The sequence below is a fragment of the Copadichromis virginalis genome, linkage group LG16 (assembly GCF_057382275.1).
Source record: "Copadichromis virginalis isolate Kocher_CV1m ecotype Utaka linkage group LG16, C_Virginalis_male_GT1.1, whole genome shotgun sequence".
NCBI classification, from domain to species: Eukaryota; Metazoa; Chordata; class Actinopteri; order Cichliformes; family Cichlidae; genus Copadichromis; species Copadichromis virginalis.
In genome coordinates, this window is record NC_140633.1 from 18,685,561 (window position 1) to 18,712,115 (window position 26,555).

General features: G+C 40.6%; 3 protein-coding genes across 4 annotated transcripts; all 3 read right to left on the reverse strand.

The window, feature by feature from the left end:
• Nucleotides 1–330: 330 nt before the first annotated feature.
• tfg (trafficking from ER to golgi regulator) lies at nt 331–14,251 on the reverse strand. Of its 2 annotated transcripts, none has more exons than XM_085435730.1 (8): nt 14,066–14,251; nt 11,750–11,963; nt 11,518–11,601; nt 7,870–8,016; nt 6,917–7,084; nt 6,653–6,799; nt 1,645–1,722; nt 331–1,523 (listed from the first exon to the last, which is right to left on the reverse strand). In XM_085435730.1, the coding sequence occupies exons 2-8, from the start codon at nt 11,931–11,933 to the stop codon at nt 1,135–1,137; spliced, it is 1,197 nt and encodes a 398-aa protein (XP_085291856.1). In that variant the 5' UTR covers nt 11,934–11,963; nt 14,066–14,251; the 3' UTR covers nt 331–1,134. The 2 variants fall into 2 exon arrangements, with proteins under 2 accessions (XP_085291856.1, XP_085291855.1); XM_085435729.1 differs by having other exon boundaries at nt 1,630–1,722; nt 14,066–14,248.
• Nucleotides 14,252–14,735: 484 nt separating this feature from the next.
• On the reverse strand, nt 14,736–16,157 carry jagn1a (jagunal homolog 1a). The gene is made up of 3 exons (XM_085435731.1): nt 16,053–16,157; nt 15,451–15,503; nt 14,736–15,365 (listed from the first exon to the last, which is right to left on the reverse strand). The coding sequence occupies exons 2-3, from the start codon at nt 15,489–15,491 to the stop codon at nt 14,903–14,905; spliced, it is 504 nt and encodes a 167-aa protein (XP_085291857.1). The 5' UTR covers nt 15,492–15,503; nt 16,053–16,157; the 3' UTR covers nt 14,736–14,902.
• Nucleotides 16,158–18,996: 2,839 nt separating this feature from the next.
• On the reverse strand, nt 18,997–22,069 carry col8a1a (collagen, type VIII, alpha 1a). Its single transcript, XM_085435039.1, has 2 exons — nt 21,781–22,069; nt 18,997–21,027 (listed from the first exon to the last, which is right to left on the reverse strand). The coding sequence occupies exons 1-2, from the start codon at nt 22,067–22,069 to the stop codon at nt 19,082–19,084; spliced, it is 2,235 nt and encodes a 744-aa protein (XP_085291165.1). The 3' UTR covers nt 18,997–19,081.
• Nucleotides 22,070–26,555: the final 4,486 nt, after the last annotated feature.

A 26,555-nucleotide genomic window follows, 5' to 3' on the forward strand; every position in this document is an offset into this window, starting at 1 on the left:
GTCTGGCACGCACCAGGTGGTGAGAAATATTACACACCCTTGTCTAAATGTTATTAGCTCGGTGCGCTCAGTTCCTCTTACTCGCTGAGACAGTTTGACATGAAAGGCTAACCACATCCCACATGCAGGAAAATGAAATGGGAATACCAGCATTACCACAGGTTTCCAAATCTGTGCAGGGGAGAAGAATAAGAGATGAGCCAAACTTAACAGAGACATGAACTCATAAAAACCTCAGAGAGTCAGTGTGTTGAAGAAAAGACTGCAAGACATCACAGGACCAAGAGTACCACAACCAAAACATTAAAAAAGGGGGGGGGGGACTCCAAATGGGTCTCAATCATTTATTAGGTCAGAGAAATAAATGTTACAGTTTATACATAAACAACTAATCTCACTGAAGGAGCAATTTGATTTGATATTAGTAAAAACCAGTGATAAGAGAAAGAAAGGAATAGCTAGCTTTACTGGAGGTGATATTAGAAGCTAAACAAAAAGAAAAAGTCCTCTTCATGACACAGGGATCTATACCTCCCATAGGCCATCACTTAGCTAGTGCTCCCCACCATCACTGACACATCATTAATACCGACACGGTGGTGAAATTGATCAAAAAGAATAAAATAAAACATGACTAAGGGGTAACTTTTCATCGAGATAGTGTTTTATGAACGCATCTATGCTGAGGAAATTCAAGACAAAGGCTTTTGCTGTAAATGCAGCCTGAATGCTGATCTTTCTCTCGAAATGAAGAGTTACCATGGAAAGGACAAACAGTTTGTGCAACGGCCTGTTTTGGTTTTCCATGTGTGTGCATACAGACTGGTTACATTTTTTACCATGGCAGACACAAGAGGGCTGAGCAGACGACGGAACTGGAGGGAAAAGACGGGAAAAATAACACGAGGAGCATACACCGGGGCCAGAACAGAGTGGTGTGTTGGAGCGACAGCGTACAAACACTAACCATCAGACTCGGGATGGGGGTGCTTTTTTAATTTTGGATTTGATAATTGTACAAGGGTAGGGGAAGAGGGAAGGTGCAGGGCAGTAAACCAGATTTCTGCACCCACTTCAAACAGTTGGAGCCACATATAGGATGATGATGGGATCAGAAACATCTGCTATCTTATTTTACCGGTACCCAGGTCCCGGTTGAGTGTAGCCCTGGCCATAAGGGGGGCGGTTTCGGGCATAAGGGTTGGCAGCTCCAGGTGGAGGGGTGACAGTGTTGCCTGGAGGGGGGGTATATCCTGGGCGGGGCTGGAACCCTGAGCCGGGCTGAGAGTTGGGCGGCATGGTGTAGTTAGCAGGTTGGGAGGCCTGTGTGTAGTTTTGTGGTGGGAATGCTCCTGGTGGGTACTGCTGGGTGCCCTGAGGTGGATGGGTCTGCTGCTGCTGCCCACCCTGGAATCCTGCTGCTGGCGCTGCACCAGGAGCTGGAGCCTGCGAGGAGGGAGGAGCATAGTTTTGGAACTGCTGCTGTGGCTGTGGAGGGGCTCCGGGCTGAGGGTTGTATCCAGCTGCGAGAGGGGAGAGAGAATCCTTAATTCTCTCCAGACATAAAAGAAATCGGCTACACAGAACAGCAGCTACCCGTTTATCTGCTAGCATCACTTTTAATCTTACCAGGGTACTGCATACCGTACTGCTGCTGAGGTGGGGCACCTGGCTGCTGAGGAGGGTATCCACCTGGAGCTTGGTATTGCTGGTACACTTGACCTGAAAAGGTGGGGATGATCATGATCAGTGCCAAAGAATTTAATTTTGTCCAACAGCAATATGACCACTGCCTATTGGATTTGTATCCTCATCACCAGCAAGCGTGGAGAAAATATTGGACTAAACAGTGATGTTTAACCTTTATACTACGAACACTGCAAGCTGGCTTTCAAATCAGCTTCATGGTTTTTAAGAGCATCTTTTCAACAGCTAATTTTGGTGTAATAGTGTAATTCTAACCACCATTATCACCAGGCTACCTCCACAGACATTTGGGAGGATTAAAGATTACGATAGACCTCAGATAATTGGATGCAGTTACAACAGCTCGAAAGCCCCTTGGTTGCATCTACACTTGGCTTTTTTTGTTTTGTTTTTGAGAGCCAATATTATCTGATCCACCCCAGACACACGTGGGACTATCTTCACGGAAACACCTGTGCATTGGGATAGAACAACACACAACTCCTTTAATGAAAACAGCTGGAACCACTTTGATAGAAGTATCTGTTGTTAATCTCCCACAGAGACTGCTCTGTGGCACATTACAGTAAAATCTGTCTTCGAGCGAGAGAGAAAGATGCACGTGCAGGAGCAGGCATAAAATAAATAAATAAATGAATAACACTGCAGGCTTGGAGACATAACCCTGGATTTTTTGCAAGAAAGAAGACACGTCTGTGTTTGCAGACAGTGACTTCATGGCTTTGCACCGCCTACGGACAAATGAGGAGAATGATCAAGTCTAAAGGTCCAATCATCCCAATACTTTACTTTAAATAGTAATTCTTACGAGGCCTTTAAACCCGGAGCATCGTCATGCTACACCCTTTAATACAGTCAGTAATCAGGAGTATATCTTTCATGACAGGGAAAGGTCTTTTTGTTATTGTTACTTTCATTTGCTCATTACATTTTCCATCGAATGCCTTAGAGTTCAGCAAATGTGCAAAAACTTGGCGAACAACTGTTCTCTCCCTTAACAAGGCCTAAATACTACTCCCAAATCTTTGGCCTGGCAAATAAGTAGGGTGACGACGCATGAAAAGCACAGTGAGAGAAGGCATAATGAAAGAGGGCTGGGTTCACTGGATTATTAAGTGCTGGTAAAAACTGGTGCTTATTTTCCACAGTTCTTAGGTGCTTAAAATCTCCTTTGAGCTTTCCTTTGGTGTAGATTCTCTATCAGATTGTTCTGTACTGTACTGTCTGCATTCAAAAGTAAATCCATATATAACGACATGCTCCAGGCGAATTACTCCACAAAAAACACATTCCATACAGCACAAAGTAATGTCTGCTGGAATATTCAGCCTGAAAACTTTGGACTGGTTTGGGAGACACCTGACAGCTAAATGCTTAGAAAGACTAACTCTTTGATGTCTCTGTATAAACACCTCAGTGGTGTGGCAACCATGTGTTATCTTCTTACATGAATATTACATGTGTGGCGAGGCACGTGTGTGAAATTGGCTTCTCCTGTTCTCCTCGCCTGTAATCCATCATCAGAGTTATGCAACAGAGATGGAAAGATGCACGGCTGTCTGACCTCTCCAAGAGGTCAACCATCAGGGGTGAAAGATGTGATAGGTAGGCTGAAGAATTACTTTCACTTTGGCTGCAGGCCTGCTGACCTCTCCACTTGTCTTTAGGAGGAATAATGAGGTCCTATTTTTAAATAAACATTTCACATCGAACCCACATCTGCCCATCTGATTAAGAGTATCGTGTAACTGTTCTGAGTCACTGTTACATGTGCACGTGTTTACAGTTTCTTTCTTTCTTGCAAAGATGTAAAAGATTTTTGCCAAGTGTCCATCAAAGGATAGCGTAAAATCTTTACCATCTGCTTATGGATCTTGTTAGCAGAATTCTTATGGTAACAAGTAACCCAGGTTTGCATTAAAAGTGAGCTTGAGGCTACTTTTAAAAAAAGCCACACATGCTCAGTTGGCATCTAGTCTCACAGATCACCGTTTTACAAACTCTTGTGCATTGACAGGCTGCTCTGATTTGCCTTGAGGCTTTTATACTAGTCTGCAACCGAGGACAGGAATAACGTGAGGGAAAGGGTTGACCGAAGGAAAAGAAGATGCCAGCCTGCTGCATGCAGGGCATAAAGACAGGGTTTGGAAGATCATTTCTGCAGCTGTTAAGAAGTTATTCTTTACTGATCTGTGGGAGCTTTCTACCTGCACAGCAAAGTTAGAGTGAAGCATGGTTAAAGTTTGCTCAATATCGTGTGACGTGTTGAATGAATCTCTTATAACTACCTACATCCAGCATATAGCTACACAACATCTAAATCTTTTTTGTTTGATGCACCCACACATCAGGCCTTCAGTGACACAACAATACACTAAAGCCCCCTCCTTGCGTTTGCTTTGGTTAATAGCAGATTACTCATAGTATGTATGGAAGATTCTGACTTTAAAATGTTTGAACCAAACTAGAAACGGAGAACGACTTCAAAGGAAAAGTCGTGGCTTGTTCTGAAACCAACACCTTTCGTTTACTTTGAACAACTGAGTGTCTTCTCTCCATGCTACTGGTGACCACAGCTACATATTGTCGACCAAAGCACTTGACTCCTCTCTTAATCTTCCTTTGACAAAAGGACAAAAAAAAAAAAAAAAAAATCCTGATCTTTCTGTTTGGTCTTCTGAATAAAACAGTGTGCTGCTGCTGCTGGCTAACCATCCCCACTCTTTCTCTTTTGGACCAGCTAAACTCTTATTATGCCCTCTGGATAGGTTCTGGTGCTCTAACCAGGCCAAACCGCAAACCACCAGCTAAATGGAAGTCATACAACTCGTGTGCTGATCTTCAGCGTAGCAGGTGTGGTCAGGAGTCTGTGGAGTGCCTGCTCAGAGTGAAAGTTACAGCTCTCACAGGGTGCAACATGAGGCTATTTCGTTGCTCCACTGGCCTGCACATCCAGCTGAGCCAAACCACAAGCTAAAAAACAACCCAGCACATTCACAGCAATAAGTGAAACGATACAAAATGCTTCACCTCTGTGGCTGCACCTGTCTGGCTGCCTTTTATAACAAAAAAAAAAAACAGGCCAGAAAGTGTTAAGTGAAAAGTTTGAATATGGAGTGAGAATGAGAACAAGACAGATTGGCATGTAAAACCAAATCCCCCTGAGAGCTTGATGCTAGAATGTAGTTCTGTTAACAAAATACTCCCGCCCCCCCCCCCAAACTGCCTGGTATGTTTTGTTCATTTGTCTTTTTCAAGGATGATTCAGAGTTAAAGACTGCACCGGAGAGAGCTACGATAAGGCGAGCTGAAAGATGAATATTAATTACATGGGGATGCTCATGATTACACTGTGTTTAAAATTAAACTAAATGTTAATTAGTCATTATAAAAAATATGCTATTTCAACTGCAGAATGGGTCTGATTGCCAAAAAAAACAAGGTCAGAGTAAATGCAATAATCAGTAATATGGGAAATGGAAAAAATTTATTATATGTCAATGTGAGGCACAGTACAGTCAACCTATGCAATGAAATCAGTGGGGCTCATTCACTAATGTGAGTGCAAAAAAAGATATAATAGTGTTATAGGCCCTATATTGCTTGTATAGGGCAAACAATAGTGATGCCCTATACAAGGCGTGCTTTCATTCTTGCTCAAGATCAGCTACATATGCATTACATGTGTGTAATCCAGCTCCAGCCCAGCCCTGAAATAGATAAGTGGTTAGGAGCTTCAGGCTGCAATAACTGGGCTAGTGAATGCTCCATCACCTGAGACAGTTAAAGCGCTTTTATCAAAGTACGCCTTTAAACTGATCCATGATCACAAATGTGCACCAAGTGTCAAGAAAGTTTGTGGTTTCCATTTAGCCTGAACTGGTGACATGTAGGCAAAACCGTTGCTTATTAGAAGATGTTTAAAGAAAACAGCACATTAAAGGCTTTTCTTGGCTAAATATATTTCTTTTTTTATGTGCCTGTTTTTTGGTTTGTGTTGGAAAACTGTTAAATATGACAGAAATTAAATTACTTGTCATTTGTGCCTGCAGTGTACGTTGCTCCACTGTTGGATGTTATTGTAATCACCCACACTGCAGGGCCTCTGACACTCTGTGCTCTGAGGTAATTTTTGCTTTGTACAAACAAATTTGTGAAAGGAAAAGACTGATGAATTCCACATTTGTGTGTGAAACGCTCCTACACGCCATTTAAAGACAAATTTGTGCACACACACACACACTGTGAATGAGGCCCAGTGTGCTCTTTTAAATTCAATCATATTTCTCTCCATTTGATCTGTTCTGATCCAAACAATCTTCCTCAATTCCAGAAATTTCCACTAGCTCTGGTCTACTGTGTTTCGCTGGCAGGATGAAAGCTAAAAGCTTAGTGAGCAGCAGTAACAGCTGGTGCATCCTTCCTACTCTACATCTTTACTTATTGGTAGATTACACACACATAACTCAAATCAGTGAAGGTAGACTGAAAAATAGTTCAACAACACAAACTGGGATTGGGAGTACTTGTATTTAAACAAAGCAGTTAAAACACAATGTACATAATAAACTGACAACTGTGTGCATTTGCTTTACCTTGGAAAACCTGCTATATCCTTTCTTCAGTTTCATTTTTAGTCAGAACTACTCTTTGGAAAAGAAATACTCCTGGATGAGCTTTTGTCAACATATAGGCTCAGCAGGCAGTCGCATTTTTGTAAGGCTACTTTGGTGGCAAATTTGGAAAAACATTCTGTTTAACAGCACCACTATAAAAAGTAATTGCTTAATCTGCCACACTGCAGGGGCCTTTGACACCCCTGTGCTTATAAAGACATTATGTAACTGTGCTTACTTTTTTGGAGGACACATATCTCTGTCAAAGGATCTGTATGCTTTTTTTATTTGTGTATTTTCTACAGTAAGTGCGTGTGCACACATCTCACCATCCATGCCTGCTGGGGGTCCCTGCTGCACTCCAGCATATGGAGCCTGTGGCTGAGGGGGCACTCCTGGCTGAGGCGCTGCAGATGAGGAAGAAGCAATGCTGTCAGGGGTTCCTGAACGCTCCTCTGCTGCAACAGCTGGGGGAGCTGTACAAACGGCACACAAATGCACAGACGATCAGAAGACACGCAGATGCCTGATATAGAAACTAGACAATTAAATGAAATCAATTTTCAAAGATAGCATTTGCACTTCGGCTCTACCTGGGGCCTGGTCCTCGCTCAGGCCAAAAGAGGAGATGACATTCTTGTTGACCTCATCCTGGTTTTTTAATGGATCAAAGGCCGACATACTGGCTGCACTGACTGGAGTGGCCTGTTTCACTGTGGGGTCAGCTGTCACAACTTTTCCTTCACGCCCATCCACTGATTCTGGAAAGGGAAGAGGAAATGTGATGCTAAGACAACATTTTAGCTTGTTAAGATGCCATGGAGACAAAAGTGTAATAAAACGAATAAGGGTCTGGGTGTTTCTGACAAACTGCAAGTTTTCCAGATTACTCTTTTATATTTAACTCAGTTGATCCTTAAAGGCCAAAAACTATATGAGCATATTAGTTAAGAAGTAATGAAAAATATTTTAAAAACTTTTAATGTTGCAGCTTACAATATTAAAGCTTTGGTCACAGCTAGGATTAGTCGGAGAGACCTTGTTTTTGCTCAACATGTGCGCATATGTGGGCGTGATTGACCACACTCGGGCTGGACTGATCTAGCATGTAACAAATTTAGAGTCAAACTGCAGACAAATATTTGTTTAAAAAAATAATTTAAAAAGTGTTCAATTAATCCAACAGTTACTGACTCCAGTAAACCGTCTCAGTTTGGTGCCAATGTCTTTGCGGGATACAGCTCTTATAACGCCAACTACAATACTGTGGACTATGAACCACTTTTATTAGTTAAGGAGGTCACGCAGTCCACATTACCAAGATTATAGTGAGTCCCAGAGATCTAAAAGTAGAAACTATAACAAAAAGAATCACAGAACCACCCGGTTGTAGAGTTGCTAACGACCCAGTGAGTTGTTCATAATATGAATTCGTGTACATGTTTAATTGTTTTTTCTATGACTACACTATACTGCATTTGGCAAAAGGCTTATATTATATAACAAGCTTATATATAGTCTATCGTGTGTGAGTGAGTGTGCTTACCACTGTCTGGGGCTGTAGCAGCCAGACCAGGCTCTGTCGGGGGCTCCAGGGTATCAAGGAGGTTGTTGACTTTATTCCTGAGCTCAATGAGCTCCCTGCGCAGGTACTTTACCTGACTGGACTCCAAAGGCCGCGGCTGACCATTAACTGCAGATAATAAGATGAAGAAATCAGAAAACGATAATTTATTTCAGTAATAAAGCAGAGTAAAATCTTCTCCATCCGCGCTCCTGTTGAGCACTTTTAAACTACAAAACTCCCACCGATTTTGTTAACTACTGAAACTGCATCTTATTCATTGTGATATCTTACTGTCTAGGACTCCTTGGTCATATAAATCATGGTTTGGATGATAATCGAGAGTAGAATATCTGGGTCAGAGTGGACTCTAATGCAGCAGAATTGGCTCACACTCTCAGAAACACCAAAGTTCCTCCAGACTTATTAATAAAACTGTTTATAAGGATTGACGCCTGACAATAAACTCATGTGGTGAACTTCACATTATGCACTGGACGGAAAATCACAATGGAAATAAATAATTAAAAAATGCCTGGCAGCTAAGAGGCCAGTCAAAATAGCTCAACACATAATGGTAAATTTAAAACTATCTGACTTCTACACTCCAGTTGTTTGGAAGCCAATAAGGTATCTGCATGTTATGAGTGATGATCTGTTGGCTCCATAATCTAAATACCTGGGATTACTGGGATCATCTATCACATGGTTACTTCCACAAAGCCATTCACAACGGCTGCTGAGCTGAACAGGAATCGCTGTCACCCCACCCTGACAGCAAAGCATTTAACTAAGAATAGAGCCGGGTTGTTGGCAATAAACTGAAACCTGCTAATCTGCAGGAAACATGTGACAAACCTCTTCAAAATAGTCAACTCTATATGCCCTGTACCACATCTTCTCACTGACCAAAGAGTGAAATTTCCACTGCAAAAGGAATGAACTGGACGTCGCTCCGCATTCCTCTCTCACACAAGTTTCTCTGTCTGACTGAATAATGCTGAACAGAGACGGATGGGCTCATGAGGCACTGTGCTGAGACGCAGGCCGTCATGCGATTCCAGCTCCTCTCCCTGCCTCTGAATATCAACACATGTTGGACGGTGTAATTTCCACGTGAGGTCAAGACATGCGATTACGAGCCAGGGCTCTGTTTTGATTTGTAGGAACTTAACCAACTTTTTCTCTTTTTTTTGAGAAGAAAAAAAACCCCTTTCTGCTTCCAGCCTAATAATAGAGGCTACAGCAGGAGTGACTGAGAGCAGAGCACAGGAAACAACATCATGTTGTTAATACAGTTTAGACAGTAGAGAATGTGTGCTGATGCACTTCTAATGTTGTGAAAGAGTTTTTTAATGACAGATTTGATGCTGGTTTGCTATGGTTACGAGTCACACTTTTTCGCAGCTGCAAACACCCCAAAGTTTGACTTAAAGTAAGCTTAAGGTGGTACCCAATCATAACTATTCCAACATGTTCATTGGATATTTAACACACTTCAGTTCACGTCGCTACTGAAAACTTACTGACTTTTCATTGCCCTGGAGCAACTTTTTCACAAAAAGTACTTATCGCAAAAACATATAGACAGTACTGCTACACAGTCCACTCAGATGAGGCATGCCTTCCTGTCTACAATTCAGTGAGCAAGCACGCAGTTGACACTGAAGCACAATCAGGTGCTCCAAGCTTCAAATATTTGTTGGTTGTTACGGTCCAATCTCCAGAGCCCAAAAACAGTATTGGTATGCTGTTTCTAAACTGACAAAACTCCAACACTATTTAGTTACAGCCAGGAAAGACAATCCTCTAAAACACAAGCCAAACACTGGACACAGTGTTGTGTTAACAGAATAACAAAACACCTGTACTGTAAAAATGCCTCCCCAAAAAGTTTGATTAGTGAAAGAATCAACTTAAAATTTCACAGGCTCAGAATATTCCTTCTCTTACCGCCTAGCATTAATACACAGCTTTGCTGTGACTGAAAGAAAAATAAATCTGAAAATGTGGCATATCTGATCATATACATTTCAGTCAGCAAGGATTATCAATACACTTCAGTATAAGCAAAAGTGTACCTTTTTTCCTTAGACATAAGAATAATTAACTGATGGCCTATTTTAAAAAATGCATTTTTATTTGTAGTGTTTCATTATGGATTTAAAAACATTTTTTTCCATGCATTCATCAATTTCTACTACTAATCTGAGTTAACAGTCTAAGACCTCTCTATCCAGTTCTCCAAGGGGGCACTGTGGTGTTCTCAAGCAAAGCAAGGGCCATCATCTCTTCAGCATGTCCTAGGATCTTCTACCAGTTGGGCATGCTGGAAACACCTCAGAGGCATCCTTAAAAGAGACTGAGCCCCTCACCCCACCACTAAGGGAGGGAACCCATTTTGAACACTTCTATCTGCAGTCTCATCCTTTCAATCACTATCCAAAGCAAGTGGCAATAGGGGTGGGAATATAGATTGACTATTACGATTGTAAAATATTAAATATTAAATATTACAAATAAAATGTATAATTTAAATCTTAAGCCTCCTATTAACCACAAACCTGTAAACAATGAGGCTAAAACGTGTACGGCAAAAGCATGGTCGACACAGCCAGGCTTTCTTAAACCGAAAACTCTGATCCTTCTGCTTCAGAGAGGAATAACAGCTAAATCATACTCTGAGCTTGATGTTTGGGAAAAAAATAATTAGGAAAATTACAATGCATACAGCTGATTTGAAATTTAGAACTCTGAACATAACCTGCTTAAGGTTATGTGTTCAGCATATTTACTATAGTGATATATTATAGAAAAATAGCCAAGGGCCCTGTGATAGGCTGGCTACATGTCCAGGGTGAGCCCTGCCTGTTGCCTGCTTGTAGCACTGCACTGAAAAAGGGATGGATGGATGGATGTAGCCAAGTTAAAACAAAAAGAGAAAAGAAAGAATAAACTCACAAACAAAACAAACTCGCCTAAGCCCATTAATCTCAATGTTGAGTACACCTCTTTGATCAAAGTCCACTTTTTTACCATTTCACTTATCTTAATCATACTTTGGGAAAACTAACATACTAAGTCCTAAAAAAATCCCAGAAATTTCATCACAATGTTTTTACTACTGACAGCAACAAGGCCCGAATAACATGTTAGGGTGAGGCATATTGGCTGGTCAGGTAACTGATTATTCAACGAGTTACACCTGCTGAGCTACTGAATGACTGTGGAATTATCTGGGCGGGGCAATGGTTTAGCCCAACAGGTTGAGGTGGCGACCCATAAGCTATAAGGTCTTTGCAGAGGCTCTGGTTCGAACCTGCTCCAAGCTATTTTCTGTCAAGAATAACTGGTACAAAATACACACATCTACTACCTGTCATAGTTTTGTTTGTTAAATCGGTGCTAAGAAACAGCGATTCCAAAACAAATTAGTCAGAAGGGAGTGTAGATCATTTTCATTTGGACAGTAACGAGCTGAGGTTTACTGTGTGGAAAAATAAGCTAGACTGCCCTCCAGTGACTGGCTGCTGTAACAGCTGAAGTAAGAGACTAAACATCTACAGCCTTGAATTCGTCAAGGCAAAAACACGCATATAGTCCATAAGAAGAAATGTGTTAATTTCTTACCAAACAAAGTCAGTTTGAGTATTCTACTACACTGGATGGCGAATGAGAGGTCAGAGCTGTCAAAAATGGTAATGAGGTCATCATCTGTAAACAGGAAATGGGGACAAAAGATGATTAACTGCACAGCAAATTGTCACTTTCAAAGAAAATATGCTGAGATTACCATCATGAAGTACACTTGTCACCAGTGGATGACCGGACCCTCACAGGCCTTTTCTGTGTCCTGACTCACCTTCATCCTTGTATTTGATAGTGACCTCGTCGTTACTCTGCAGCTTTCCCCTGAAGACACGCTGCATCATGAGCACCAGCTCATCATAGGTAATGTCTTCATTATGGATGGGAATGCGTCGGATGTCGTCACCCAACTGGGCTTTGATGATCAGCTTCCCGCTCAGGTCCAGCTGGCCGTTCATGGTGCCGTCTGACCTCTTCTGCTCCCAGCACTTGACAAAGGTAGAAGAGAGGTGTTCACACTTTCAGTGCAGCCCTGAACTCTTCTAGGCATTACCCAACAGGGAGTGACACACAGTCACACTGAACACTGGCCACTCTTTAACCTTCCAGCTCCTTAGTACAAAGTAGGGTTGTATAATTACTCAAATTTGATTTGCAATTACGATTTATTCTACAGTTTTTAGTGATTATCAAAGGCTAATTCAGATAAAATAATTATTGCGCCACATTATATTTTTATTTCCTTTTAACCCTCTTAAATCATTCTCTGCTGGGAAACTATCCAGAAACTTCCCAAACTGCATGTGTAAACAGAGCTGGCGTGAAAAGCAAAACATATCACACACCAAGGCAGTTTATTTGCATTCATTTTTATAATCTCTTCTCTGCAGGGTTCAAATGGAAATTTATTGAAAATGCAAGGATAGCAGGAGCAGGCTAAAAACAGTAACATGGAAAAATGTGTCATAACTTTTTTTTTTTTAACTGTGTGAACATAAGAGCGCAAAAACTACTTAGGAGGTATGCATACTGCAGTGCCAGGGCACCACTAGTCAGCAAAATGGCATTCACAGCAACATGTATGTCTAGCTTATAGAACAGAATATATAATTATTAGTTAAGCCCTTTTTAAAACTAGGTCAGAATAAGTAGGTCAACAGTATAGCGCTTTTTCAAGTCACAACCAGTCATCCACCCATTCACGCACTGGTGATGGCCACAGCCACCCTGGGGCGTACTGACAGAGGTGAGGCTGCCAGACACCGGGCCCTTTGATCACCACCAGTAGGCAACGGGTGAAGTGTCTTGCCCAAGGACTCGAACTGGCAACCTTCCGATTACAAGGCGAACTCCCAACTCTTGAGCCACGATCGAGCCATAACAGCTGCTGTGAGAACAGTCCTATGATTACATTAATATGCCGAAATTAACAGCTTGTCTTCACTGTCACAAAGCTCTCTTAATGTTGACTGAGGCCTGTTTGAAATTACACACAGAACAGGAGCGCTCCTCCCTTGACTTAAATGAAAACCATGTCACTCCAGAGTCTAAGGGTCAAACATCTTCATGTGAGGTGGCACCGGCTATAGAATAACAGACCTCCTTGTAGACTTTGACCCAAAATATCATCTCTTCTGATAGGAGAAAAAAGCTTTCAAAGCCATTTGGCGAATCATATAAATGATTACAAAGTAATCGCAAATTAAAACCCATTTTACTCATATCATACCGGTAAAACAGATATTTCTTTGGGGGGAGGGGGTATGTAATAAGAGGCCTGCACTCAAGGTGGGGTTTACACACTGTGTTAAGTTAACGTAAACCTCATCGTTCGTGTAAAGTCACGAGTTGGATTAACTCTGACGTTATCTCCTGATGTTGTAAGCTCAGCAATATACTCTTTCTGTCCGGGCCAGATGAGTAATTGGCTGGATGCTAGGGATTGGGTGGTAGCTAACGTTTAGCGTACAGTAACATTTAATGAGTACGACTGGGGAAAAAAATTAAACCGAAACGGAGTCTATCAAGTTAATTTCTAGAGCTCTGGAAACAAATCTTAAAATATCACAGAAGCGAAAGTAAAACTTTTATATAACGGCAAAAGTCGCAGTTATCTATCAGTGGCCCATCAACAAACAGGACTGACTGCTAACGCTTTTTAGGCCGTTTCACCACTGCCATTGCAGTGTTTACTGTATACGTTACGTACACTTAAAAAAATGAATGATCTGTTTAATTTCCTGATGTATATCTGAAAAAGCTGGAATAATAACACTTAGCTTTTCCTATATGACAATGAGTCGTCAACAAGCCGTTTCCTGTGTAACTTATAACAGCTCTACCTATAATAGAGCTAGGTAAGAAGGTATAAACTGATAATTTCCCTACTTCACCTTACATAGACTCGATCAGATCATTAACTGACGAATCTTTTGTTAAACAACTCCCTCTGTATCAGTCTCGACACCTGTTTGGACGAGCTAGCGTAGCGTTAGCTCCCTGCGTAGCTAGCTAGCACCACAACAGTCCGTAATAGCATAGAAACTGCTTTGTAGTTAAATTATAACATAACTCGAAGTAATGTTTTTACCTGAACCAGACGACTTGACCACGATGTATTTCACGGGTTTCCCCAAACCGTGAAAATCTAATCTATTAGCTAGCCTAGCTAGACCCGGGCAGCAGCATCAGGAAGTGTCCTCCAGACTGTCAACGTCAACCAGTACGTGGCATTCAGTGTGCGCAGCCGCAGACCGACTGGAACAAAGTGCGTTGAGAGCCTTCACAGAATTTCAGCCATCACCTTGAGCAGCGTTTATTTATTTACCTTTTGAACACCGGATAGCTAAGCACGCACAGAGTCTGCAGTAAAGCGAAGCTGGTGTTCTCGTGCTGCAACAGAATATCTTAAAAACAGCAGTGCATGCAGATACTGTGAACGCGCCCATTACAAAAACCAAACAAGAAAATATCATAAGAGGTAGACTTAACATACTGAACAAATAAACACATGGCAAAGCATATTGTTTAACAGTTTGTAAGTGTGTGTGTGTGTATGAATAATTGCTTCAATACTGTAAGTATGAACATTACATTTTCTTTAAATCATAGGAAGACTTTTTTTTGAGAGAGACACCAACATTATTCTTTTTTTCTTTGATTGGAGAAGGGCTGAAGTCACAGTGACTGGACTCCATTTTTATCGCTGGTGCTTTGGATCCCAATCCCAACCTAACTGTGTGTGCAAGAAATCAATCTGCTGCTTTAAATAAATAAGTTTATTGAAATGAACAATCATTAGCTTTAAATGAAAATCAGGGATGCAGGATGAATCATATTACATAATCATGAAGACTAAGGAGACATAACTCATGTATTGAAAAAAAAACACAAGTTTTGTCCATTCACAGCTTTAAAAAAAACTCCATTATTTGTTTTTCTTCTCCTGAGTAGCATCAAACCATGAATCCAGCAGTTTTTTCATGTAGTACAACTGCCAGCCGTGCACTTGAGCAGCAACCACTATAGCGACGTATGCAGCAGTCACTGCAGAGCAGCCAAAAATGAAGCGGAAGGCTTTTCCTTGACGGAAGAGCTGCTTTGCTACAGGAAACATCTCCATGCCACCATATATAAGAGGTGCAAAAGAGAACAGCCCTGCACTGATCATTGACAGGACCAGGTAGCTGATGTTGTTCTTTGGGAGGGACAGGCTGCTGAAGAGCAGAGGGAAGATGCTGAGCAGATAGGGGTACTCCCACTGGTACGGCATGGACACAGTGTCCTGTGACACAATGTTGAAGTGGCTGACGGTCACTTGCGCCGCCACCAGCAGCCAGATGAGAAAGTGGACCACGTTTAACTTCCGTATCTCTGACTTCAAGGAAGCGCTGCAAAAGAGAAAAACAGACCATCAGACTGCAACTCAGAGATAATGTTCATATTTATTGACAAATGCCAAACATAGATACTTGCTTCATCTGGTACTGTGGGGCCATCCTTAGTTTGTTTTTCATGTTTGGAGAAACCTGTTAATGCACAAGACAAATAATGTAACATGCAAATGACAGCAACCAAAGAGCAGACACTCCTAAAAAAATGGTGATTTCATCAAATTTCATTGGAATATTTAAAATCCGGAAGACAATCAGGGTATTAAAAGGCATTTAATATTTAAAGCTGCAAAAGGACAGTTTTTTACATTCGAAAGCTGGAACTAACTGGTTAACCAGGCAATGTGACAGATTTAACCTGCCAATGTCCCAGTGTGCGAATAATCAGCCTGGTAAATGCAAGGACACCGTGAGGAGAAAGATAATAGAGGATACAGATTCAGCGATAGTCATAATAAACGTCACCGTTTCCCAGCTCTCACAACATGATGCAAACAGCGATTCAAACAGAAAACGGCCGTTTTCGCGCAGACTAGTCGGGCTGGGATTTGAAGCATTAGCTGCTACTGGCTAACCTAGTTTAGCGTTTACTTTGGACAGATACGTTTTGTACGTTAGTCTAGCATTTTTATTTATTTATTTGTTATCACAGGTAACGATAGTAGCAGAGTGAACTTAGCTTACCGATGATGCTTACACCTGACTTCTTCAACGTTTGGCCGAGCCCCTTGTTTAAATTTCTATCCAAAGGAGATGTGCTGAGTGAACATCAACGACAGCTTTAAGCATGCGCACTGACGACTGACAGCCCTCGGCAGCATCAGCATCTTCTTTTCACGTCACAATCAATAGTTCTGTTATCTGATACTCTTTATTTGGTAGTATTGGTTAAGTTAATTAAGTTGATTAAGCATGATTGTCGCACTCTACAGGGCTAAAATACCAATTTATAATGTTTTTCTGCAAAAACGAAAAAGACGCTGACTTTAAGAAATTTGATTACATGTAAAAATTTCAGATAATTTTGTTACATAAGTACAATTGAAAACGTAAAATTGAATGGAAATTGGTCAAATGAAATGATTGACTGATTATGATTGATTGGTTATCTAAATATAAATTATCTCATATAAATATTTACAGACTGGAAACCTGTCTAGAGCGTAACCTGTCTCTGCGGTTTTTTTGTGTTTGTTTTATTGTTTTTAAGTCACACTATTAGATCGAAATTCAGTGCTACAAAGCATAATTAATATCGATGTTGATTTTCAGGCAACAGTTCTTGATGAATACACTTTAGGCATCCTGATATATGCAAGGCTACATTTAGTAAATTATATTGATACGATGTAAAGTTTATTAAACCATGAGGGTCAAGTGGGTCAAATATGTTAAGCCTATAAAACCAGATCTCATGGAGGTGGTAAGTAAATGGCAGTGTGATTTTTTTTTTTTTTTTTTACTCATATTTCTCTTCAAACTTTGATCTCTTCCAAAAAAAATACACATTTTCAGGATAGACAAAGGATATGACACTCTTGTTGTTCATTTGTCCTTTTAAACTGCTTTCTGAAAACAAAGAATTAAGAAATGTTTCACCACATATGTTGTCTTAGGTTAATGAATAAATACTGCTACTATGGCTAGTGCTTACTGCTATTCACCTGCTTTGCATAATGGAATATTATCAAGTTGTTGGATTTAACATTATTTAACAGGAGTTTAATGAGATATGTGTGACAATCCTATCAATTTTTTTTTTATAAAGGAGTCTTCCAGTGCTTTCTTATTGTTTGCTCTTTAAATGTGCCATAACAGCTTTAGTCAAATGGGTTTCAGTGAAGCTCAAGATGATATCTGTGGCAATTCTTTTAATCAAACCATTTTTATTTAGAAAAACATCACAGACAATAACAACAAACTTGAAACATTGATACACATAATTTGATTACAATGACAATATTGGCACCAAAGTCATTATCATTTCCCGTGTTTGTTTTTTTTGTTTTTTTGCTGTTTATTGCATGCAAGTCATCAGCAGTAAAAATTACAACAACAACAACAATAAATTAATGACATAACTGTTGTTAATCAATTGCCGCAGCATTCAACACTTGCTTTAAGTCCATTAATGAATACAGAAAAACATGTAAAGGAAACACACTGCAGATACAGGAAACTTAATTTGGTCATCGCTCTTTTAAACATCTATAAACTGTTTTCCACATATTATGCCATCTTATTTGTAATTATACTCATAACAACTATAATGCACTGTGATATGCTTCTGTGGAAAAAATAATAATATGGCCTGCAAAACAGTCAAAGAATATAATCAGTTCATTTTTATGTAAAAGCAGTAAATAAAAATATTAACGGGTAACACTGGTTTTGACTTTAAAGGAGGACTCGGCGACTTGCAGTTCGGAGACTTGTTACCTATCAATGGGATTAGCTGTGGAATATTGTTTTGCACTATAAACCATCTGTAAACATGCAACTTTGTGTTTGTTTTCACGTAACACTGACATATAATTCAACTGTTTAGTTGGTGATAAAGAATTTTTGTTAAGTGTAAAATGTTAGGATGATAATGTACCAATATTTATTAGAGTATACTGAGTGGTTTTAATAGATCAGAGCAAAACTGTGTCCTATTTCCAATTCTAATACAGCACAATAACCACAAACCTACCTCAGAAAAATAAAACATAAAACTTATGATACATTCTTAAAATTTAAACCTCACTCAAGACCAATAATCAGCCAACAACACACTCAGGTTATTGACTTAATTTTGACAATCTATGTGTTGTGTAGCGTCTTTCTAAAGAAGAGTACACTAACTGCTGTTTCAGCTCACCAACCAGTACCAGTTGTCCCTTATACATACAATTCCTTCACTCAAGTCTTGTTCTTAACAGAACATTAGACTTAAAATGATCTTTACCCCCAGGTTTAGTCCTCTGCAACCCAATGTAGATACCAACACAAATAGAAATATATTTATCTAAAAAATAAACAAACAAAAATAAAACATGGCAATGTGCAGACTGCTGTAATGCAAACTTCATTGCTCCAATCTGAACTCTCATTTGAAAGAGATTTTTTTTCATACTTATTGTTATCACTAGAGAAAAGTCATTGATTATACAAATATATGCATGCAAAAAAATATATTTCCTGTTGAAATGAATGCTATCTTACTATTTTATACTTTCACATTATATGTTGCCACATGGGGTAGCTGCCAATTTTAAAGACATACAGGGACCAAATTTGACACAGCTGCAACAGTGTTACTATTATTATACCATCTCTTTTTACCCTCATTTACTTATACTTCCCTTCTATGTTTATACTAATAACTTCCACTCTTAAAATATGCGCATGAAAGTACCTTTGTAGCCATTTCTAAATTCTGTTTTTTTCTTCTTCTTTTTTTACATTCTTTTATACCATCCAGTGCTGTAAAAGAAAGATTTTTGCTCTCCCAATTAAACCATCTCTTTGGCTTCGTACAGATTTAATTTGCCAGATTTAATATCTTCTTTAAAATATATTATTTTGTCTTGTCTGTTGACGACACTATTTGCTTGCTGACTTTGCATTAAAAGTACGCTTAGTGTAAGGTAATCTGTGTTTTCTGTCATACAAAAATATGCTCTTGTGTTCTTCTTACCAAAGCCTCTCTCTCTCTGCAGTTTGTGGTTTTACATTGGATATAACAAGTACCCAGTGAAGGAGGAATGCACGTACTGTCCAGCATAAAGTCCTGAAGCCTGATCTGAGGGCAGCTGAATATACACAGTGTCCCCTAGCTGTAGAGGTAATACTGCACTCCCTGATGCTTGGTCTAGGAAACCCTTTTTGTATTCATCATATGTATACATTACAGGCTCATTGTTTCTCATTAAAGCAACCCAAACATTAGTTCCTTTGCAATGAATGTGGTAGGCAAAGTAATAAATACCAGGTACTTCACAAGTGAAAATTCCTGTCTGGGGGTTGTAGTTTTGGCGACCATTGTACAAAAGCTTGTCAAAGATGACTGGAGTGCCGACAGGTGGAAATGGAGTCATTGCTGTAGCTGTGAATGCTGGCATTTCCAGCCCACTGGGACCCATTACTTCTGCCCCATTGCCTCCATACTTGCCCTTCTTGCCATAACTTCCAGCTTTAACACCGTCTAGTCTTGGGCCCATCTCAGAAAGCACTCCTGCCATTTCAGGTGACACACTAGGTATTCCAGGTGGACCTGGTGGTCCAGGAGGGCCAGGCAGACCTCGTTGCCCAGGGAGTCCTGATGGGCCTTCTTTTCCTGGGGGTCCTATGGGACCAGGTAGACCTGGACCTCCTTCAACTGCAATGCCTGGTGGACCAGGAGGACCATAATCTCCTTTTGGTCCTTGAAGACCAGGGGGCCCAATTGGTCCTGCTGCACCATCCATTCCTGGGATTCCTTTAGGGCCTTGGGGCCCCACTTCACCTGGTTCACCTCTTTCTCCTTTGGGACCAGGAGGTCCCGAAGAACCAGGAACACCAGGTAGACCTTCAGGTCCAATGTCTCCTTTGGCACCAATTGGTCCTGGTGGGCCTCTTGGTCCTGGCTCTCCCTGGTCTCCTGGCAGGCCATCCTTTCCAGGTAACCCTTGAGGACCAGGCTCACCCTGGGCTCCATCAAAACCTTTAGATCCTTCTTCTCCACAATCTCCTTTAGGACCAGGTGCACCCATAGGCCCCGGGGGTCCAGTAGGGCCTGGATGACCTTCAGGACCTTTTGGTCCAGAAGGTCCAGGCGTACCAGGTAGACCGCTGTAACCCTTATCTCCCTTTGGTCCAGGTGATCCAGGTGGCCCACTCATACCTTTATCACCCTTTGGTCCTGGGAGTCCCGGTTTACCAAATCCTGGCAATCCTGGCTTTCCTGGCAAACCTGGTGGTCCTGGAAGACCTTTCACACCTGGCATGCCTGGTTGTCCTGGTAGACCATTTTGACCTGGCTTCCCTTGACCAGGTAGACCTGCTGGGCCAGGCTGTCCTTTTTCACCTGGTGGTCCAGCTGGCCCTTGATGTCCTGGATGTCCCTTTTCTCCTGGTGGTCCCTGTGGTCCTGGTGTGCCATTCAATCCAGGTTTACCAAAACCAGGCAATCCTCTTGGACCAGCAGGCCCAGGGAGCCCTGGAAGCCCTTTGTGTCCAGGTGGTCCTGGCAACCCCATCCCTTTGTCTCCTTTGGGTCCCGGCAGTCCTGGTAAACCTGGAAGACCTTTGTGACCTGGCTCACCTTTGGGCCCCATTTGACCTGGTAAACCTTGAACACCTGGTTTACCTATGCCTGGAAGTCCAGGTGGTCCTGGGGGTCCTTGAGGCCCTGGCTGTCCAGGTGGTCCTTCTTCACCCCTAGGGCCCATTTCTCCTTGAGGGCCAACAATACCAGTTCCTCCAGGTTTTCCAGGAAGCCCAGGAAAACCTGGTTTCCCAACTCCTGGAATTCCCGGTGGACCAGGAGGTCCAGGCCGTCCTGCAGGTCCTGGCAACCCATTCCCTGGAGGCCCAAGAGGTCCTGAAGGTCCCTCTGGTCCAGGTGGCCCAGGTGGCCCAGCAGGGCCTGGCTCTCCTTGGGGAATTCCCTCAGCACCACTAGGAATTGTCTGGCCTGTGAGAAATTAGTACATTATTCACACAGAAATAATAAATCTAAAAATTCACAGAGACATATTGTTTATAAAGTTTTAAAATGACACATACAAATGAATATTTGTTTCAATTTCTTTAGTTTAATATAAAAACGCCAATGATGACAGGTTGGCAGATATAAAATAGCATTTTTGCAGCAACAAGTTGATTGCCAATGGCCTGAAAACTTGGTGTGGTGTGCAGTGTGTCCCTTAAAGTTTTGAGGAAACCGGAAAAGTGAAGGACAAAAAGGTAAAAAGGTCTGATATCATCTTGACAGAGAACAGATCAAAAGGAAGCCAACATATACAGAAGAGCTTTAAATGTCCTTCAAGAATCCTGGAGAACTATTCCTGCAGATTACGTAGAGAAATTACAAGAAATCTGTTTTGAGAGAGTTGAGGCTGTGTTGAAAAATAAAGGAGGCCAAATACTGACTTCCACCCTCTTTATAAATGTACAAACTCTGTTTTTGCCTTATATAGTGTATTTCGATTCATGATTGTACATGCTTCAATAAACTGCTGCATCTATTTCCATTTTCATAGCAAAATGTAAAGAAATGAGGGGTGACTCAAGACCTTTTCATAGTACCGTGTAACTGAGTACTTATATTATAAACTTAAGAGACATCTGTTTACTGGTCATTCTTTAGCTCGATAGTAGAGGTTCAAAATCCACATGTATGTATTGCTAAAGTTGGTGGCATAGGTCTTTAAAACTGTTTTCTTACCTTTGTCTTTGCCACCATTGTAGCTTCCCCCCTTATGAGCATTTTCCTTTCCCTTGTGCATGGGCATTGGTGGGAGCTCCTTGCTGTAATGGGGATACTGCATATAGGGCATGTCTTTGCCTAGGTACTGCTGCTGAGGAAAGCCACCTTTGCCCATGCCAATATGTTGGATATGCTGCATCGGTTGGTATGGCTGAGGATGCTGCTTGTGACCGTAGTATGCTCCTCCACTCACAAAGGTAAGAACTACAAGCTGTAGCAGGAAGAGGGGGGCAAGGAGGGGAGGCATGGCCAAGGCCTGTATGGTGGATAGAGAAGACAAGATTTGATGAAGCTCCAGATGTTTTTACAAGTTTTTTTAAATTTTTTTTATGGTATGCAGATAAGTATTTCTTGCAATATCATGAAGCTCAAGTGGGTAGCTCTATCTGCAAAGTGGAGGCAGTGTACAACCACACTCTGTCTCCCTCTGCTGGATATACGAAGGGACAATAGACTTGCCCCTGATGTGAGTCTCAGTACCTTAGATATAACATTGTTACTGGTGTACAAAAAGTTTGAGTTTTTAATTTGTTTTCAGGATGATCTCGATAAGTAGAAAGACAATAGATTAAGGAAATGAGCTTGGCAAAAAGCTAGGTTATTTTATTCCTTTTGCAGCTCAGCAGTTAGCAGCCAAGCCTAACATTAAAAAAGTGATTAGGTTTGACAATTTTACTTAGGATATTCTAGAAAAGCACAATCATTATTATGACCCTCTAGAAACATTTTTTTCATTAAACAAAAAATGATAAATGCCTTCAATGTCCTAATATTACAATTGATCTTCAAATCTCTCATTTTTACCCTCCTAGAAGAAATCTTTTACATTAGCAAACACGTTTTATGAAGAAAAAAGCACAAATTAAATATAACAATCAAATGGAAAATTTTAAGATGATATATGTCCTTTGATTCATAAAAATGCTGAAAAAATGCTTAATATGATTTTCTAAATATTTTTCTTCGATACCCCTTCACTTGTGCTTTTTCCAGTTTCAATTTGACACTCAAATTTACAATTTTTACATAAAAACCACATATTTTTTTTAAAAAAGTATTGATACAAGTTGTCTGGATTTCTGCAGCAAAAAATCTCAGTTTTTCTCAGAGTTCATGTCCTGGAAACGATCATAATTAAGCAGTAACACAGCAGTACCTTGGATATTTGCAGAGGTGACATGTGCAATACTATAACATTATTATTATTACTATTATTATTATTGTGATGATGATGGAGATTTATACAGCCTGAATGAACTAGAAGATTGTTAAGAGGAAGTAACACTTGAGCGAACATTTATTTTTTATCTTGTTTTTAAAAGTGGGTGAAGTATTTCTGCCACCTATAAGCTAACTCACTGGTATGCAGTGAGTTGGCACTCACTGGCTGAAAATTCTCAATAATCGTGCAAAAATGGCAGAGAGAAAGATTCTGCCACCTGTGTTTGGCATAAGTAGACTACAAGATCCACATAAAACAAGGTGTGGCCTCCAACCTGGTGTAATAGCAAAGCATGTAATAGGAATCCAAACACTAGACCGGTGTGTCTATCATGTGTTGCCATTATATCGGGTTTTGTCCTCTCAGACTGAGTGTGCTGAGGTAGGATCTGTTCATTTTACATTCAGATCCAATAAGTACATCTGTCAGCAAATAAAGTTGAAGCCCAACTGTGCAGCTTTTACTACCTTTTAATGTGCTTCAGTATATCCATTTTTTCAACCTTAAACTGCTTTAAACAGATAACTAAAAACAAAGCAAGTAAAAGCAACTTTTCTTGGTGCTGCTCCTCTGAGTATATACTTATTACTTATTACTGATTTAGTCTTTCTTAAAAGTATCTTTTTCATCTCAGACTGAGTCCTCTTCCCTACTCCATGCACAGCTTCAAACACAGTCCTGGTCCAAATTTTATTACAGCCAACTCATCTCTAGCTTCACATCCTAAACCACATCCTTTATGTCCTCTTCATCACCGGCACTTTGGATCTTTCCTGCATTCTGACCTTTTCTCAGCTGTCTGGTGATTTTGACATGGCAATGCCACTGTCTCCCCCAGTGAGAGCTTGTCTTTGAACAGAGTCCACCAAGTTTCTGCGGTGACAGAGGCCAGACGTGGCAAAGAGTCCACAGGGATGCCACTGACGTCTCTCAACAAGAACTGGGACTCTTTCTTTTTTCCCCCCCATGCGAATTGGAAGCTGTTCAGTGTTTCCATTATTCTTATCGGTGGCATGAAGCCTGAAGACGTTACACACAATTATAAATGTAATGACTGAAAGGTGTGACTAAAAGGGCTGGGTGATTGGGTTAGAAAAAAGACATTAACTGATCCTAAAATATTTCTTAGATTAAAATATTCAGATGCGTTTTTGCAGTGGTGATATCAGTGATGGATATTTAATACTGCGTAATGATTTTGACCAAACACAATATATGTATGAAACAAGCAAAGAAAACAAATGTGGCAGTTTTACTGCCCTTCAGGTACGTCCCAGCTCAGAGTTGGTATGTGTGTGTGTGTGTGTGTGTGTGTGTGTGTGTGTGTGTGTGTATAGATGTTTTTAAAGTGGTGGAAATATTCTGAAAAAACTTGCAGATCAGAGACACCACACAACGAAGGTCTGTTCAGTGTCACATAGCAACACTAAAGAGTTGTTATGGTGCCTGCAGAGAGATGGAAATACCGCCTGTCTTTACCTCCCGTGCTTTTCTCCAGCACATTATTCTACATAGGTGTTGCCTCCCTACAGACTTATTCGTACACCAAGGCCACTTTCAGACTTTGACATAAACATTAGGCAGCAATTTCCAAGTGTCAACTTGTTATTAGAGAAAACAGAAAGAGAGACGCCTGGGTTTATAACAAAGTGCCTCTAAATGATTCTGTTATACAGACTAAGTGCTAATATCATTCTTCTGTGTCCACACAGATGGCAGACATGGAGTCACGTATAACTGTGGCACAGATGTGAGAAGACATGATGGCGTGAGTAACGTGTTGTGCCGTTTCTCACACCTGTAGGATTTACAGTTTAATTCTAGTACTGGTGTAAAACAATGCAACTACCTCAGTGATGACAGGCAATCATTTGCAGCAGGAACAACAACTATGCTTTTCATTTCCATGCCAGGCAGATGCCACCCGTGTGTCATTTGGTTCACACTCCTCTCACAGATATTTGTTTCAAAGTCTGTTAAGAAAAATTAGACTTTCTATAATAATATTAATATTATAAATTGGAATTGGTATTTTCCTTTGCAATTGTATTTTCTACACTGCATATGCAGAAGTTTATGGTCATTCAAGCGGCTTTGGGAGAGTGTACTTTGACACAGAAAGGTTTGAGTTGCAGTCTTAAAACAATTAGTGTTGGTGGGAACACTCGGTAAAAGACACCAACACTATAGTCAACCATGCATTTATCTCCAAAGCCCCTCTGCATTGAGCAAAAACATGTTGCTATTTAGCCGCTGCCTTTGCATGGGCACTCAAAGTCATGAATGTCACAACTTCATCACAAACCAAATTTTAAAATGTAAGCTGGTTATGGAGCTAGACACAAACTTCATCTTGTATATTTTATGAGATGGAAACAGTCTCTGAATCTAGGTAATGAAAGCCACGCACAAGTGCTTTCATCTTGCATTCTTTCTCATGGCCAGCAGGGGGTGACTTCTTTGACCATAAAAAGTGAGACTGCATATAAGCTTATGAGAGAATAACTGTAATGCTCACTTAATATATGTCCAAAGTAACTACTTTCCAGATAACTTAATGGTCTCAATTACTGGTTTGAAGTCTTAATTAATACAGCATGATGTTAATTTTGTGAATTATGTTTCCATTTATAAAAAAGTAGATGATAAATCAGGGTGTGTTTTAGGGTGTGGCTAAAGTGATTCACAATATTCTACTGTTTGATCTCTTCTTTTCTTGATCAGATCCATCTCTGATTTGATAACCCTATTTTCAAAATAGTAAAACATCCATCCATCCACCCATCCATCCATCCATCCATCCATCCATCCATCCATCCATCCTCTTCCACTCCAGGATCATGGGAGGATGGACTCTATCTGTGGTGTCACAGTGAGAGTGAGAGTAGGGTGCACTGAAGATAGCAGCGAATCAGCAATAATCAAAATCTTTCACACAGTTTGTCATTGAGTTATTTAGTAAAACACCACAAACAGTTAGCTCAGGACAGCGTTAAAAGAGATTTATTTCTCTAAAGCTGTGTCATTAACTATAACAAAAGCTTATCCAAACACATTTGTTGAAATTTCTCTCAGGATTTCTCAGGTGTTACAGAATGAGGATTATATTCTATCAACCTGGCTCCTATAGTTGGATAATTAATCTTCATTGAGCATTACGTAAAATGAGACGTCAGCCTTTGGAGACAAGGAGTTACAAATGTCTGCTTTAACAACCCTGTTTGTTCAGCATCTGCTGCCAAGCTCATATGTGGCTCGTCACACACCACTGGGCTCTCAGCATGAGCTGCTGCTCAGGCACTTCTAAAAATAAGCAGGCAGAAGTAGTCTACCTTGTACGCCCATCTGTCATGTAGGTATTTGAATTAGTATCTGTCTGTTGAGTGTGAATCCTCTTCCTTAAATACTTCCAGATGTCCATCTTCTTGACATTTTACACAAGCGAAACACAGTAAATTCATCAGGGGTGGGACAAAAAAAGAAAGGACTCGTGGTCATCATATGAGTGTAA